This window comes from Bombina bombina, chromosome 6 (genome assembly GCF_027579735.1).
Source record: "Bombina bombina isolate aBomBom1 chromosome 6, aBomBom1.pri, whole genome shotgun sequence".
Taxonomy (NCBI): domain Eukaryota; kingdom Metazoa; phylum Chordata; class Amphibia; order Anura; family Bombinatoridae; genus Bombina; species Bombina bombina.
Genome location: NC_069504.1, coordinates 641,808,011 through 641,825,989, shown reverse-complemented (window position 1 = coordinate 641,825,989; position 17,979 = coordinate 641,808,011). Strand labels below are relative to the sequence as shown.

At 38.7% G+C, this 17,979-nt stretch overlaps 1 protein-coding gene across 1 annotated transcript in view; it reads right to left on the bottom strand.

The window, feature by feature from the left end:
- LOC128662178 (ammonium transporter Rh type C-like) overlaps nt 1-17,979 on the bottom strand; it is a 178,648-nt gene that overhangs the window by 13,760 nt on the left and 146,909 nt on the right. Inside the window, exon 9 of the mRNA XM_053716005.1 lies at nt 7,148-7,221. Within this exon, the coding sequence (XP_053571980.1) occupies nt 7,148-7,221 (74 nt within the window). The remainder of the gene's footprint in view (nt 1-7,147; nt 7,222-17,979) is intronic.

The window sequence follows — 17,979 nt, the reverse complement described above, 5'->3', positions numbered from 1 at the left end:
TTTCACAGAAAGATTGCTAATCTTCCTGATATTCATTGTTTTGTACAAGCTTTGGTTCATATAAAACCTGTCATTAAGTCAATTTCTCCCCCTTGGAGTTTGAATTTGGTTCTGGGGGCTCTTCAAGCTCCTCCGTTTGAACCTATGCATTCATTGGACATTAAATTACTTTCTTGGAAAGTTTTGTTTCTTTTGGCCATCTCTTCTGCTAGAAGAGTTTCTGAATTATCTGCTCTTTCTTGTGAGTCTCCTTTTCTGATTTTTCATCAGGATAAGGCGGTGTTGCGAACTTCTTTTAAATTTTTACCTAAGGTTGTGAATTCTAACAACATTAGTAGAGAAATTGTGGTTCCTTCATTATGTCCTAATCCTAAGAATTCTAAGGAGAAATCATTGCATTCTTTGGATGTAGTTAGAGCTTTGAAATATTATGTTGAAGCTACTAAGAATTTCCGAAAGACTTCTAGTCTATTTGTTATCTTTTCCGGTTCTAGGAAAGGTCAGAAGGCCTCTGCCATTTCTTTGGCATCTTGGTTAAAATCTTTAATTCATCATGCCTATGTCGAGTCGGGTAAAACTCCGCCTCAAAGGATTACAGCTCATTCTACTAGGTCAGTTTCTACTTCCTGGGCGTTTAGGAATGAAGCTTCGGTCGATCAAATTTGCAAAGCAGCAACTTGGTCTTCTTTGCATACTTTTACTAAATTCTACCATTTTGATGTGTTTTCTTCTTCTGAAGCAGTTTTTGGTAGAAAAGTACTTCAGGCAGCTGTTTCAGTTTGATTCTTCTGCTTACAATTTCAGTTTTTTTCATTATAAGATTTAAACTTTATTTTCGGTGTGGATTATTTTCAGCGGAATTGGCTGTCTTTATTTTATCCCTCCCTCTCTAGTGACTCTTGCGTGGAAGATCCACATCTTGGGTAGTCATTATCCCATACGTCACTAGCTCATGGACTCTTGCTAATTACATGAAAGAAAACATAATTTATGTAAGAACTTACCTGATAAATTCATTTCTTTCATATTAGCAAGAGTCCATGAGGCCCACCCTTTTTGTGGTGGTTATGATTTTTTTGTATAAAGCACAATTATTCCAATTCCTTATTTTTTATGCTTTCGCACTTTTTTCTTATCACCCCACTTCTTGGATATGCGTTAAACTGATTTGTGGGTGTGGTGAGGGGTGTATTTATAGGCATTTTGAGGTTTGGGAAACTTTGCCCCTCCTGGTAGGAATGTATATCCCATACGTCACTAGCTCATGGACTCTTGCTAATATGAAAGAAATTAATTTATCAGGTAAGTTCTTACATAAATTATGTTATTCCTATTTAAAACTAAATACTTACCTATAAAATAAACCCTAAGCTAGCTACAATATAACTAATAGCTACATTGTAGCTAGCTTAGGGTTTATTTTTATTTTACAGGCAACTTTGTATTTATTTTAACTAGGTACAATAGTTATTAAATAGTTATTAAAGTGATGGTAAATCCTAGCGTTTAGGAAACGCTAGGATTTACAATCGTAACAAATAAAGGGGACTTTCATTCATGAAGTATAAAATACTTCATTCTGAAAGCCCCTTTATTTGTTATCAGCGTTTGCTTCGCTGAGCTGCTAAAGGCAGCCCACGGCAGAACGCAATTTGGCTGAGAGGTGACGTTTCCACCTCTTAGCCAATAGCCGTGCGGGAAATACAGCTTGGCGCCACAAAAATACAGCTTGGCGCCACAAATCTTTTACCTGTAAAAAAAAAAATACAATACCCCCCCAACATTAAAACCCACCACCCACACACCCAACCCTACTCTAAAACCCACCAATCACCCCTTAATAAAACCTAACACTAACCCCTTGCAGATCACCCTACCTTGAGACGTCTTCACCCAGCCGGGCACAAGTGGTCCTCCAGAGGGACAGAAGTCTTCATCCGATCCGGGCAGAAGAGGACCTCCAGATGGCAGAAGTCTTCATCCAGGCGGATTCTATCAGCCAATAGGAATTAAGGTAGGAAAAATCCTATTGGCTGATCCAATCAGCCAATAGAATTGAGCTTGCATTCTATTGGCTGATTGGATCAGCCAATAGGATTAAACTTCAGGTTTTATTAAGGGGGGATTGGGTGGGTTTTTGAGTAGGGTTGGGTGTGTGGGTGGGGGGTTTTAATGTTGGGGGGTATTGTATTTTTTTTTTTTTACAGGTAAAAGAGCTGATTACTTTGGGACAATGCCCCACAAAAAGCCCTTTTAAGGGTTATTTGTAATTTAGTATAGGGTAGCGGTTTTTATTATTTTTGGGGGCTTTATTTTATTAGGGGGATTAGATTAGGTGTAATTAGTTTAAAATTCTTGTAATTATTTTATTTTTTTCTGTAATTTAGTGGGTTTTTTTCGTACTTTAGTTTATTTAATTTAATTGTAGTTGATTGTATTTAATTTAGGGAATTTATTTAATTATAGTGTAGCGTTAGGTGTAATTGTAATTTAGGTTATGTTTTATTTTACAGGTAAATTTGTCTTTATTTTAACTAGGTAGTTATTAAATAGTTAATAACTATTTAATAACTATTATACCTAGTTAAAATAAATACAAAGTTGCCTGTAAAATAAAAATAAACCCTAAGCTAGCTACAATGTAACTATTGGTTATATTGTAGCTATCTTAGGGTTTATTTTACAGGTAAGTATTTAGTTTTAAATAGGAATAATTTATTTAATTGTAGTTATTTTATTTAGATTTATTTAAATTATATTTAAGTTAGGGTTAGACTTAGGTTTAGGGGTTAATAAATATAGTATAGTGGCGGTGGCAGATTAGGGGTTAATAAGTGTAGTTAGGTTGCAGCGACATTGGGGGCGGCAGATTAGGGTTAATAAATATAATGTAGGTGTCGGCGATGTTGGGGGCAGCAGATTAGGGGTTCATGAGTATAATGTAGGTGGCTGCGGTGTCCGGAGCGGCAGATTAGGGGTTAATAAGTGTAAGATTAGGGGTGTTTAGACTCGGGGTTCATGTTAGGGTGTTAGGTGTAGACATAAATTTTCTTTCCCCATAGGAATCAATAGGCTGCGTTAGGTTTTTTTTCAGCCGATTCTGCCCCATTGATTCCTATGGGGAAATCGTGCACAAGTACGTTTAGCCAACTCACCGTTACCGTAAGCAGCGCTGGTATTGAGGTGAGATGTGGAGCTAAATTTTGCTCTCCGCTCACTTTTTAGAGGCTAATGCTGGGTTGAAAAAACCTGTAATACCAGCGTTGTTTGTAGGTGAGCGTTATTGTTGCAGTATGTTTTAGTATGTATTACCATCTAGTGGCCGGTAGAAACATTGCATTTTAGTGATTAGTTAAATCTTAAAAGTTTGATTTTAAAGGGAAACTGTAGTAAAAAAACAAAGTACACTATGTAATAGTACTAACTGTGCAAAGTATACTGCATATAGCAATAAAGGAAACAGTTTTCTGTCTAAATAAGTAAAAATAAAGTATAGGGACACAAAAAATAAAACAGAAGCTGTCCTGATATATGTGCTCTGTAGTTGATTACAATTCCTGGGCAGCATGGGATACCTTGGCAACAAACTAGTCTCTGGCTCTGCAGTGAGGGCAGCTAGAACTTACATTACTTGCACTGCTCCATTACAAGTTGTTTTAGCTGCCTAAACTATGTTTCCTTTACCATTTGCCTCATTTCTGCTAAAGTAAGTCAGAAAACTGCTACTTTCTATGGTGTACACAGCCTACTGTGCTCAGCTAGTTCTGCAACAGCCAGTGGTTCTTGGTAGCTGAGCAGGTGGCTCTATACATGTACTGTCTACAGCAGGTTAGGGAGCATAGAAAAATAGTATGCTGTGTGGGGAAGAAGCAATACTATAGTATCATAGAGTTCATAACAGGAAATGGCATCACAGGTAAGTTCACTCAATTTTAACAACTTTAGCTGCAAAAAAATGTAATACATATATATTGCAAAATACAATTTAAGCTATTCTGTTTTCAAATATTGTACTTTGTTTTCTGGCTACAGTGTCCCTTCAAAGGGACACTGAACCCACAATTTTTATTTTGTGATTCAGATAGAGCATGCAATTTTAAGCAACTTTTTAATTTACTTCTATTATCAAATTTTCTTCATTCTCTTGGAATCTTTATTTGAAAAGCAAGAATGTAAGTTTAGATGCCAGCCCATTTTTGACGAACAACCTGGGTTGTTCTTGCTGATTGGTGGATTAATTTAACCGACCAATAAACAAGTGCTGTCCAGAGTCCTGAACTAAAAAAAATAGCTTAGATGCATTCTTTTTCAAATAAAGATAGCAAGAGAACGAGGAAAAATTGATAACAGGAGTAAATTAGAAAGTTGCTTAAAATTACATGCTCTAACTGAATCACGAAAGAAAACATTTGGATTCAGTGTCCCTTTAAGTTACAATAGCCAATTTTACTCTAAACTCACTGGTAACATATTGTACTATCCACACTTATTACATATACCTGTATTAGCAATATTTATGATTTACTATGCTCATGAGGATATGTAAACATGCCAGGTAGAACAGAACCTCAGGAAACAACTTTGGACATGACTTGATTTGAACAGCAAAAAGGATTTCAGTAGCTCTCATCCTATTGGCTGATTTGAATTTGAAGAATTAAATTAGCCAATAGGAATGCAAGGTACGCCATATTTAAACGCGTAACTTGCATTCAATATTCAGTGTACGGCGGTGATCGTTCGAAGAGGATCCTCCACGCTCCTTGGCTCCGCGGTCACGGGTCTTGAGTTCCTTGGTCGCCGGTCTTCAGTTCCGCGGTCCTGGATGAAAATAGAAGAGGTCGCCGCTTGGAAGAAGACTACATCGCCAGAACCGTGAATACCTATCTGGGGGTTAGACGGTTTTTTTTTTTGGTTTTTTTTATTATTTTTTAGATTAGGGATTTAATGGGCAGTAAAAGAACTGAATGTCCTTTTAAGGGCAGTCAAAGAGCTGAATGCCCTTTTAAGGGTAATACCCATACAAATGCCCCTTTAAGGGCAATAAATAGTTTAGGATTTTTTAGTGTTAGTTTTTTTATTATTTTGGGGTGTTTGGTGGGTGGGGGGTTTTACTGTTAGTGGGAACTTATTTTTTTTTAAAGGTAAAAGAACTGTTTAAATTAGGGCAATGCCCTACAAAAGGCCCTTTTAAGGGCTGTTAGTTTAGTATTAGATTAGGGGGTGTTTTTGTTTTGGGGGGGCTTTTTATTTTCATAGGGATTAAGTATATTTTTTTTATTTTTTGTAATTTTAGATTAATTTAAATTTAGTTTTTTTTTATTTTTAACTAATGTTAGGTTTTTTTATTTTAAAGGGACAGTCAAGTCCCAAAAAAACTTTCATGATTTAAATAGGGCATGTAATTTTAAACAACTTCCCAATTTACTTTTATCAGCAATTTTGCTTTGTTCTCTTCATATTTTTAGTTGAAAGCTAAAGTTAGGAGGTTCATATGCTAATTTCTTAGACTGCCTCTAATCTGAATGCATTTTGACCACTAAAGGGCATTAGTTCATGTGTTTCATATAGATAACATTGAGCTCATGTACGTGAAGTGACCTAGGAGTGAGCACTGAAGTCTGTCAAAAGAACTGAAATAAGGGGGCAGTCAGCAGAAGCTTAGATGCAAGGTAATTACAGAGGTAAAACGTGTATTATAATGGTGTTGGTTATGCAAAACTGGGGAATGGGAAGTTCTGGTCCTGACTGTCCCTTTAATTGTAATTTAGGATTTATTATTTTAATTGTAATTTAGGATTATTTTAATTTATGTAATGGGGTTAATTTAGGGGGTGTTAGGTTAGGGGGCTTAGTGATTAATTATTTGCGATATGGGGGCATGGCGGTTTAGGAGTTAATAATTTAAATGGCTAGATTGCGTTGTGGGGCATGGCGGATTAGGGGATAAAAATTTAAATGGCTAGATTGCGTTGTGGGGGATGGTGGGTTAGGGGTTAATAGTTTAAATGGCTAGATTGCGTTGTGGGGCATGGCAGATTAGGGGTTAATAGTTTAAATAGATACTTTGCGATATGGGGGTTGGTGAATTAGGGGTTAATATATTAGTTATTGTGGTGGGGGGTTGCGGTTGAGAGGTAGATATTGTGCATGTGTAAGGTGTTTTATTTTATAAAATAAAATCTTTTATGCGTTGCCGTATATGCGATCGGGTGTAGTGAAAGGTCAGGTTACCATAGTAACCTATTAATGTTTTAGAAATCTGGCATTGGGTGAAATCTTTAACACAACACTAACTTAAACCTACACGAAAAGAGCGCCCGCACGCAAAGCGGAAACTTTTTCAATGGAAACCTGGTACTAAAATGGAGCCGTAAATTACTTTTAGCTGTCGGTCGCTTTGGTAGCTTACAGCTCTATTTTTAATGACTCAATGGAAACGAGCCCATACATTTTTTGAAACCTCCAGTTGGTGAGAAAAACCCTCTGATGAAGCAGTGGTAACCGCAAAATGCATAAGGCCACACCCACCTTGCATGCCACGGTTTGAACATTCACTGTGACTACAGCTCCTAATGTCCCTAAAGGGGTAGAGTACAGACAGTTAACAACCCCACGCAGAAACAGATAGCTACTGAATCTAATTTTTTTCAGATGTGCATACTGAGACTGCTGAGAGGACCGGAAGACATCAAAGACTGTCACTAGTGATTCTTATTACATGCTATATATACCTATATAAACACATAAATATATATATGTATATAAGCATATACATATATATTTACACTATGTTGCCCATCGCTGCACGACTTACCCCCTTTGCTGCGCTAGATTCTCAGCCATGTCTGACAGCTTGAAAACGAGGCTCCCATTGGAGCCTATAGAAGTGTGCTCTCTTGAGCGCAAAGCTTCCCTGCAGAGATTGCATTCGCATTGTGCCTAACTTTTAATACCAGCACACATTTGCGTGCGCTGGTATTACTGAGTGGAACGAAAATATTGTGCTTGCGTAAGGGTTATTTTGCGCAACACTCTAGCCCTTAGTGTTTCTTACTTAACCTAAAATAATTTTGTACTGATTCTATACCTACCAGGAAAGGAAAGGCTTTAGTGATGAATGGTTTATAACCAACCATTTTCTTACCTTCCAATACACTGCATCCACAAAACAGTTTTCATCTGTTGGTTCTCCCCAGATTGGTAATTTTAGAATGAAACCTGCAGAGATATAAATAAGGTGAGGCCTCACAAAACAAAACAAAGAATCACTGATACAATTATAATCTAGAATTACCAATAAATTGTAGCATGAAGTATAGATAAAGAATATTAGCTTTCCATGAATATAGATATTAAATTGTCTAATGAATACATTAATAAAGCTTCTGCTATCAAAACTTGAACAATTAATTGTTTGGGAGCTCTGTCCACTGCCCTTTTCACAATTTTGCAGGAACTTATACAAGTTCCTTTTTGTTGAGAGCTGCTTAGCCACACCCCCAATCTGCCCTCTTGTTCAGAGCTACCTGTAGTCCCTGCCCATCTCGTCCCCCAATGTAACCTATATAGCCTGATAGTATTTTTTAATTAACAGGACAACACATTTTACTTTGTACAGCTAAATTGTACAGTATAAATCAATTAGGACTTGTAAATTCATCAAACGGTTTAAAAAAATCTTCTCACTAAGCTGAGAGTCAAAAGGACAATGGGCTCAATATACTAAGCAGTGTAAGCTGCTTTTGAGCCCTTGTGGGACAGGCTTGCACATGCAAACCTGCTTCCAGCAATGTAAGGATCTCCAGTCACCAGACTGTTGCTTTTACACTCTCCACCCCCTCTAAGATGGCATATTGAAATTGCTTGGGGTGATAGACAGGCCCTTCTCTCACGTAAGACAAGGGGTGGCTTTACACACTCAAGTGAGTGTGTAATGATACATCAGAGCAGCAGATGTACAGAGTCCGCTGCCTGTTAGATGCAAAGCTAGGAGGACAGGTTCTAAAGTTGGGAACCTTGTCCGCACAGCCCTTAGTACATGAGGGTCAATGTACTCAAACAGGTGGCAGATAACAGTTGATTGCATTCAAAGCAGTAGCAGGAACACTATTTCAAATATACTGGACTCGGGGGGCGTGACCAAGCGGCAGCCATGGCAGTCTGAAAATTCTAAAGCTCTGTAAGAGTTTAACTTACTTTTATATTTATCTTGGGAATTACTCATAATCCATCCAGAACAACAATATTCATGGATTGCTGAAACTGATCACTGCAGGAATATATATATTTTTTTCCATTACGCAGCAGCTTTAATGGGCTAACATTGGCTAATAGTCACTGGTCAGCGGCCTAACATGAGACTATCCGCATTTTCCCCACCCTAACACCCCGGGAGCAATTGAAGGCTTAACCCAGCTATACAGCTTTGCTACTCACAAGAGAGAACCTCTTCTGCCTCTGTGTCGTCCCTCTTGCCTAACTGTGCTCTAACGGTCTCGACATTGGAGAACATGGAGGAGGATCTGAGCATAGCAGTGGCGCTCCTTGAGGATTTCGGTTGGCTGATGGACTTAAGATTCAGCCAGCTTATGGCCAGTGTTCGCTCGCCGAGTGTGGAGGAAAGTGACTTCAGCCCCCAAACCAAACAAGCCGAGATACCTGTGGTGCGGACACGAGAGGTGCAACACACCGCGACACAACCGCATACTGTCAGGCACTTTACACCAATACAGAGTGTAACAGTGAATGCTCCCAGCTCCCCCATGGTACTTACTATTGAGGATGTGGTTGATCATTTGGAGCAGGGTAAGCAAACTTTGTGTGCAGACAGAAGCTGACTGTGACCTGTTTCCCACGCTTCTAACACCAAGCTCTCATAAGAGACTACAGATTCCCCTACCACTTTCTACCCACTCGGTTATACTGGAGACATCCTCAGGAACCCTCTTAAGAGTCTCTTTGGCCCGGATGATTTACTTTCTAGAGGAAACCAACAATCAGCTCCTGACAGTGGCTCTACAGAACACCAGGGGCATAGTGGAAACTGTCCTGCCACAATACAACTTCGATAAATCAGGAGTTGGTTAACATGGGACCTTGTAAGCATGATATTGAAAGATCTGATAGTGGTTCCAGTGACATACGCCAGCTGCTACCAGACTTTTCATTAGCCTTAAATGATGTGCACCATGAAGAGGAATAAGTCCCTGGATAATGGACATAATAGACATTATTAAAGGCTAAAATTCCTTGGGACTGTTATCACTAGTTTTTTGTTCCTTTTTTTTCCTTTTTTATGTTTTCATAATCTTTATAGTTAAGGTTAGTAACTCTTCACACACAGGTTCAATGAAACCTAAGGCGAACATTATAATTATATATCTGTTTTTATTAGTGAATTAAGAAGAAATGCAGATCCACTTTTAGGCTCAGTATCAATCCTCTCCGTTTGTTCTTTTATATTTTTGACTATGAAAAAGTAATGAATAACTCAAATACAACTAATTATTTCTCACTAACCCACATAGCGGAATAGTCTTCTGCTCACTAAGTCAGATCCGGTTAAAGCCAACTTTGATCTGCAGAAAACAGCTAATAAGGTTTCATAAATGCCTCCACCCTGTCTGTTATATAAAGACCTGCCCTATGATAGCTCAGTATAACTTCTTTCATAATGCTTTGTTGACAGTGCATGTTGAGGAGGTTGTAGCCATTTCTCTTATTTGTGCCTTACAGGATGTTCTCATACCATGCTATACTTTTTCCCCTGCTTATAGCTTAAAATGAGAAGTTCTATTTTGCTAACTGTGAGGGTCACACTGGTTATGTATATTGTGGGTACAAAATTGACCAGCCTCATTTCTTTCAACCCTCTCTCATTTCATCCACATGTTGCTATAATACCTTACCTACTATAAACATGCTGACTCTGGCTAATATAAATACGATTATCTATCTCCTACTATTTCATAGAATAGTATAACCTCTTACTCACTAAGTTATATCCTGTTATAGTCTAATTTACTCAGCCGAAAACAGTCTCAAAACAGCTTTTAGGGTCATATAGCTACCCTTAATATCTAGTCATGTATACATACTTAACTCTGCCTAGTGAGACATAGTTGGCTAGGCTGAATCTTTAACCATGAACCCAGTACTACTTGTGTTCTTATTACTACTTTATATCTTCCTTATCACAGCATTTATTTAAACCCTCTTACTTAGCTGCAAATGCTTAGCAATGATAACCTGATTCATACCATGCCCAAGCGTTTTTAGCCATTTAACAATACTGTTGTATAAGGGTTTCTAACTACTACTTGCCGGTTTATCAAGTTTATGACTATTTGACTCATGTATATCTGCCTTAGGTTGTTACTGGCTCTCTAGGGGGGTATACAGAGTATTTTATATCGGAGTATGTCTTCGTACTATACCTATTTAATTTACATGAGCCATAACTACCTTGTACTTTCCAAGATTGTATGTTTGACCCCATATACAAGTTAGATAGGCCTCCCATCTCATATTGACATTTGACTATAATATTGTAATGTATACACCCATTAAGAGCTATCCCTAGATCCCATAACTGAATACTTCCAACATCTCACCCTCAACACTAATGTGCTCACCTCAGCCAGCCCGCCCCCCCTCCCTCTCTCCCCCTTTTCTAATAAGAGCGGCTCTTGCCCGCTGCACTCCTTTTCCCCTCTCTATACTTTAGCCTGAGAAGAACTAATTCATAAGCTCCCACCCTGTATTTTATCCTCATTAGATTACTTTGGTCCAAGAGTGACCCCTCTGACATTGGGGGGAGCCTTTTCATTTGTTTTCATTTGTTTACATTTGTTCTTCGACTTAACATAAAAAAGAAGTCACACTTTTTTCCGTCCAGTCCGGTTTACCACACTGTAGAGGAACCTATCTGAGACCATTTGGCAAACAGCTATAGTTTTACATGCTGACCCCGAAGTTATTAAGACAGCCTTAATGCTCACTCAGCTCAACCTCCTATCATTGTAGCTGTATGATATGTTATGTAATGCTTTTATCCTCTTAATGTATACTTTATTTATGTATAATTCTGGTCTATGGACGGACCTTGTTTGTAATTTTGACTTACGACTTCAATAAAAAATTTGGAAAAAAAAATATATATATATATATATTCCCCTGCACCACTGGAAGGTTGATTTCTGTTGCCTTTTGTTTACATAGTAAATGTGTAGCCAAAATATTAATATTATCTAACACAGCTACTTCAAATGAGAAAATAAAGGAAAGTGAGCTATTTGTAAGCAATTTAATATATTCCAGCAGCTAAAATGGATAATTTGGAACACATTAATCAGAGATAATTCTAAAGTGTAATGCCTCTTTAACTTCTACCTACAGTTTATCTTCAAACTACTTCACATAGAAACTAGTGCATTTAGGGCCAGATTACAAGTGGCATGCTTTTGCTTGAGCGTAAACTTCACAAGAAGTAATTTTTTTTCCATGTGGCGGCTAGCATACGTATTGCAAGTTGAAAGTATATGTGCGGGAGCAAAACCCAATGCACGCTAACCAAATATCGCAACAGAGTAAACAAATTCTTCACATAGTAGTCAATGGAGAGCGAAAAGAAAAAAAAATCTAACACCTATTGCTTGCGCATTACATTAAACTACATTAACAGTATCACACACACACACACATATATATATATATATATATATATATATATATATATATATATATATAAAATAAAAAATGATATAATTTTCTATGTAAAGAACATAGGAATGTAAAATGTGTAACGGGTTCGCGATTTAGGTCTAACTGTTGGGTTAGCGCACATGCAGAATTGCTAACTTCTATGCGCGTTATTGAAATATTAAATATAAAATATTAAAAATAATGTACATATATAGATATGTATTTACAATAAAAAAGTTATCCTGTAAGTGAAGAACATTGAAATGGGAAATGTGTACAGCGAATATACAGTAAAACAAAATTTATGCTTACCTGATAAATGTATTTATTTCCAGGCATGGAGAGTCCACAATTTCATTCCAATTACTAGTGGGATATTCAACTCCTAGCCAGCAGGAGGAGGCAAAGAGCACCCCAGCAGAGCTGTTAAGTGTCACTTCCCTTATACATAATCCACAGTCATTTGGCCAAAGGAAAATGGAAAAAAGATAACACAATGGTATAGAGGTGCCTGAGGTTTATACCAAAAATTTGCAGTCTTAAATGAAAGAAGGGCGGGTCGTGGACTCTCCATGCCTGGAAATAAATTTATCAGGTAAGCATAAATTGTGTTTTATTTCCTATGGCATGGAAAGTCCACAGTTTCATTCCAATTACTAGTGGGAACCAATACCCAAGCTAGAGGACACAGAATGAAAGGGAGGGAGAACAAGACAGGCAGACTTAAACAGAAGGCACCACCGCTTAAAGAACTTATCTCCCAAAGGAAGCCTCAGACGAGCCAAAAGTCTGAAATTTGGAAAAAAGTAGGCAAAGAGGATCAAGAGGCCACCTTGCAGATTTGTTCCACAGATGTTTTATTTTTGAAAGCCCAGGAAGAAGAGACAGCACTAGTGGAATGAGTCGTAATTCTCTCAGGACGCTGTTGCCCAGCTGTCTCATAAGCTAAACGGATCACACTTCTCAACCAGAGAGAAAGAGTGGTAGAAGTGGCCTTCTGACCCCTAAGCTTACCAGAGAAGACAACAAACAGGGCAGAAGTCCTGATTTAGACCAAAGCCTGAACAAAAGATTGAACATCTGGCAGATCTGCCAGACATTTGTGCAAAAGAATAGACGGTGCAGCATACTGACCCTTGAGAGTACTGACTGACAAACCTTTCTCCAGGCCCTCCTGAAGAAAAGACAGAAAGCAAGGAACCCTCACCTGACTCCAAGAGAAACCCTTCGATACGCACCGATACAGATATTTACACTATACCTTATGGCAAATCTTACTAGACACAAGCCTGAAGTATAGTATCATAGACTTACTCAGAAAAACCATGCCTAGCCAAGACTAGACGTTCAATCTCCAAGCAGTCAGCTTCAGAGAATCTAGATTTGGGTGGAGAAAAGGATCCTGAAGTAGAAGGTCCTTCATCAGAGGCAACCTCCAAGGGGGAAGAGATGACATCTGCAAACCAGATCCTGCAAGGCCAGGCACCCTCTCTTGCCTAATACGAGCAATTACCAGAGAAAAGAAAGCAAATGGGGTGAACAGGAACACCAGCCTGAAGTTCCAAGGCAGCGCCAGAGCATCTATCAGAGTGGCTTGTGGATCTCTTGATCTTGAACCATACTTTGGAAGCTTGAGGTTTAGACGAGACACCATCAGATCCAACACAGGCAGCCCCCACCTGAGAGTTATAATTGTGAAAACCTCTGGGTGGAGAGCCCACTCCCTGGGAAGAAAAGTCTGCCTGATCAGAAAATCCTCTTCCCAGTTGTCTACCCATGGGAGGTGGATGGCAGAAAGGAGACAATTGACAGACTCCGCCCACTGGAGAATGTGAGTCACCTCCTTCATAGCTAAGGAACTCTGAGATCCTCCTTGGTGATTAATGTATGCCACCGAGGTGATATTGTCTGATAAATTGGACAAAAGCTAGTTGAGGCTAGGCTATCAAGGCATTGTAAATTGTTCACAACTCTAGGATGTTTATAGGAAGAGAGAAGGACCCTTTATAGGAAGAGTCCAAGGACCCTGAGCCTTTAGAGAACCCTAAACTGCTCCCTAGCATGAAAGGCTGGCGTCTGTGGTCTACAATCACCCAGGATGGTCTCAGAAGACCAATTTCTTCCATACACTGAGCCACAGATGGACAGGTAGAGGACTGAAGAGAAAGGCAAGAAGCCAGAAGATTGAATTTTTTGACCTCCGTCAGAAAAATGTTCATGGACAGAGAATCCATAATTGATCCTAAGAAACACACCCTGGTGTCTGGCTCTATGGAACTCTTCTCCAGATTCACTTTACAACCATGAAAACGAAGAAAAGACAACAACAAAAAAATGGCACTTCAACCAGAAGCCATTTAGATAAGGTGCCACTGCTATTCCTTGAGATCTGAACACCGCCAAAGAGCCCCTAGGACCATTGTAAAGATTCGAGGAGGCATGGCAAGTTCAAAGGAGAGAGCAACAAACTGGAAATGTTTGTTCAGAAAAACAAACCATAGGTATTGGTGATGCTCCTCGAGAATGGAAACAGGCAGATACGCATCCTTCGGATCTATGGTAGTCATGAACTGACCTTCCTGTACCAAGGGTAGAATGGAACAATTAGTTTCCATTTTGAAAGACAGAACCTTGAGGAATTTATTGAGACACTTAAGGTCTAGAATAGGATGAAAAGATCCCTTTTTTTTTGGGGGGGGAACAACAAAATATTTGAATAGAATCCTTGACCCTGTTTCTCTATGGGAACTGGAACAATCACTTCCAGGGAAGATAGGTACTTTATGCGGATTAAGAAGGCCTCTCTCTTTTCCTGGTTTGCAGATAACCTAGAAAGATAAATCTGCTCCTGAGGAAACAAGACTTGAATCCTATTCTATATCCCTGAGATACTACCTCCACAGCCAAGGATCTGGGACATCACGGATCCAAGCTTGCCGAGAAAAAAAAAGCCTGCCCCCCACCTGATCCAGGACTGGATCGGGGCGGCCTTTCATGTCGATTTATGATCAGCAGAAGGCTTCTTGGGTTGCTTCCCCTTTTTCCAAGGTTGACTGGATCTCCATGAGGACATGAATTGCTCTGGTTAAAAAGAGGAAGAGGAAGACCTTTGTCTTTTGAAAAGACGAAAGGAACTAAAATTAGAATTCGGAAATGATCTCAGCTAGACCAGGACCAAATACAGTATTGCCCTTATAAGGTAAAGACAGAAGTTTGGATTTGGAAGATACATCTGCGGACCAAGATTATAACCACAGAGCGCTGCAAAATAGAACAGCAAGTCTAGAAATCTTGGCTCCCAATCTAAGCACAGATATAAGAATTAGCCAACTTAAGAGCCTTGATCCTATCCTGGATCTCCTCTATAGTAGACTTTTCTGAAAGCAGGTCAGACAAGGCATTGCATCAATAAGATGCTACCCCCACATCCGTAGCAATAACTGCAACTGGTTGCCAATGTAATCCCAGATGAATGTACATATTGTTTAAGTAAGCCTCTAGCTTCTTATCCATGGTATCTTTGAAAGAACAACTATCTGCAATTGAAATAGAAGTTCTCTTGGCTAGAGTACAGATAGCTCTCTCTACTTTATGCACTGTGTGCCACGAGTCATGTAAAGAGTCAGCAACAGGAAACATTAGGGGACGGGGAAAAAGGATTTCCCAGATTCCCTATTCCTGAACTATAATTTCCGACATACATTCAGGAACCTGAAAATTTCCACAGATGAAGGAAACATCATATATTCTACTTAGATTACTAGACTTCTTTGGGATCTCAGCGACAGATGAGTTGAAGCCTTCCAAAGTAGCAAGGACCTCCTTCAAAAGTAACCGGAAGAGTTCTATTTTAAATTTAAAATTAACCTTGTCTGAATCTGTAGAAATTTCCACTATATAGTCAGAGATCGCACCTTTTAGAAACCATTGATGTATCATCATCATCAGATAACAGAGAGACTGACTAGTGCAGCCTTAACGGAGGCAGAACCCTTTCTAATAGAAATATTTTTAGATTTCCTCATCCTCTTACCAGGAATGGTAAAGGCTGACAATGCTGCAGAAACTACAGATGTTATCTGCGCAGCAAAATCCCCTGGTAAATAAACACCCCCTGGATGTTGTTGAGAGGAATCGCAGGGCACTGCGTGAGAAACTACTAAAGCTTGGGATGTAAGAAGAGAAAGCTGAGGCATGTCACAGACAACATTATCCTGAGAGACAGATGGCTCTGAGAGGGGCTTCATTAATTCTTAGACAGTACATCTTATATAAGAATGTAATAACAAAGCCGATTAGGAGGAACGACTTGAGCCTCCAAGCAGTACATCATTTATCAAAAAATAAAAAGATTAGTTTCAGAGTCCATAATAAAACAAATACCCCCAGTACTATTGGATCCCAAAAAAAATCAATAAAGTTTTGAGATTAAACACAGAATAAGTACTGCACCTTTAGATAAATAAACAACAAACATGTATTTGCAATAGAGCACCTTTATAACCTCAGCTTCTGCTGAGGTGCTTACCCCACCAGGATCAGTGATGTTCACATGAGTAGAGACAATGAGATGATAACCGGAAAAGGGAGAGACAGAAAAGCTCTACAGACAAGTTGCAACGGCTCTGTTGAGACAAACACCGCTCTCCAATCGGAAGGGAAGTTATGAGAAAGCCGAATTGGGAGCGGTCATGTGATCGCATCAATTTAAAATGCGACATAGCAAAAAGCACGCAAATTACACTGCGCTGTGCAGTCAGGCAAGAAGAAGAATAAAATGGCCATTAAATAAGAGTTACCTCCTTTAAAACGAACCCAAAGTTAGAGAGCAGGAATAAAAACCCCTAGACCATCAGAGGTTATGCTATCCTGTCCTAAATAAAATTAAATGCGTATTCTCCAGATCATAGCCACAGGAAAAAAATTCCCAGCAGATATGCCCCACTTTAAGCCAGCCTTCAAAATATAGGGGAATTAAGTTAACCCCTTATCTCCTTACACAGTGCTGCCCTCATAAATCCCTATATAAACGGATAATCATGTCCCAATTTACATCCACTGAGGATACATCCTGTCTTTTTGTACCCCTGAAGTGCTGTTCTTCAAATCTAGAAGGAACAAGCACTTACCTGTGGATCCAGCTAAAGGGCAGCAACAGCTTCTTAGGTGTGACAGATATATCCACATCTGTCAGGTACCTATAGAAAAAGAAAAAACAGAGTAACCAACCCTGGTTTTCTATAGAGGAGTAGCATTGTTAGAAGTAAAGCAAAGACTACCTTGCCACCTTCTAACTGCTAAAAGCCACCATTACTCTTACTAAAGAGATTGACATGGACACATCATAACCCCAATCCTTGCTTGCAGGGAAAACTACCCATTAAAGGATTAAATATCTTCAGACACCATCTTTGCACATTCTCTCTTGACAGAGGCAAAGAGAATGACTGGGGATTATGGATAAGGGAAGTGACACTTAACAGCTCTGATGGGATGCTCTTTGCCTCCTCCTGCTGGCCAGGAGTTGAATATCCCACTAGTAATTGGAATGAAATCCGATGGACTCTCCATGCCATTGGAAAGAAAGCACAAATATATATATATATATATATATATATATATATATAATATCCAATTAGCACGTGTTCCAGCACTCCAGCTTCAAATAGTGATGAAGCACCTGGGTGCAATCCTCAATGAGATGTAGATAAGAGCTAGGAAAGGGAGGGCACTCTCAGGATTTATATAATTTGCATATAAGCAATCAAAGTCAATTTATTGTTTTTGACAACAACATTAGTAAGTCATAGGAATAGGTAGACGTTTCGGCTTGCGTAGAAGCCTTCTTCAAGACAAGTGAACAACTCATATCGGCGTCTTACAGCCGCATACAACAACACCGGTTTCTATCCTACCGGTGTTGTTGTATGCGGCTGTAAGACGCCGATACGAGTTGTTCACTTGTCTTGATGAAGGCTTCTACGTAAGCCGAAACGTCAACCTATTCCTATGACTTACTAATGTTGCCCTCCCTTTCCTAGCTCATATATATATATATATATATATATATATATATATATATATATATATATATATATATATACACAAACACATAGACATGTATATGTATGTACATATACATTATAACCATTTGCAGTCAAACACCTTGTCATATACTATATAGATTTTAACATATATATATATATATATATATATATATATACATATATATATATATATATATATATATATATATATGTGTGAATATTTTTT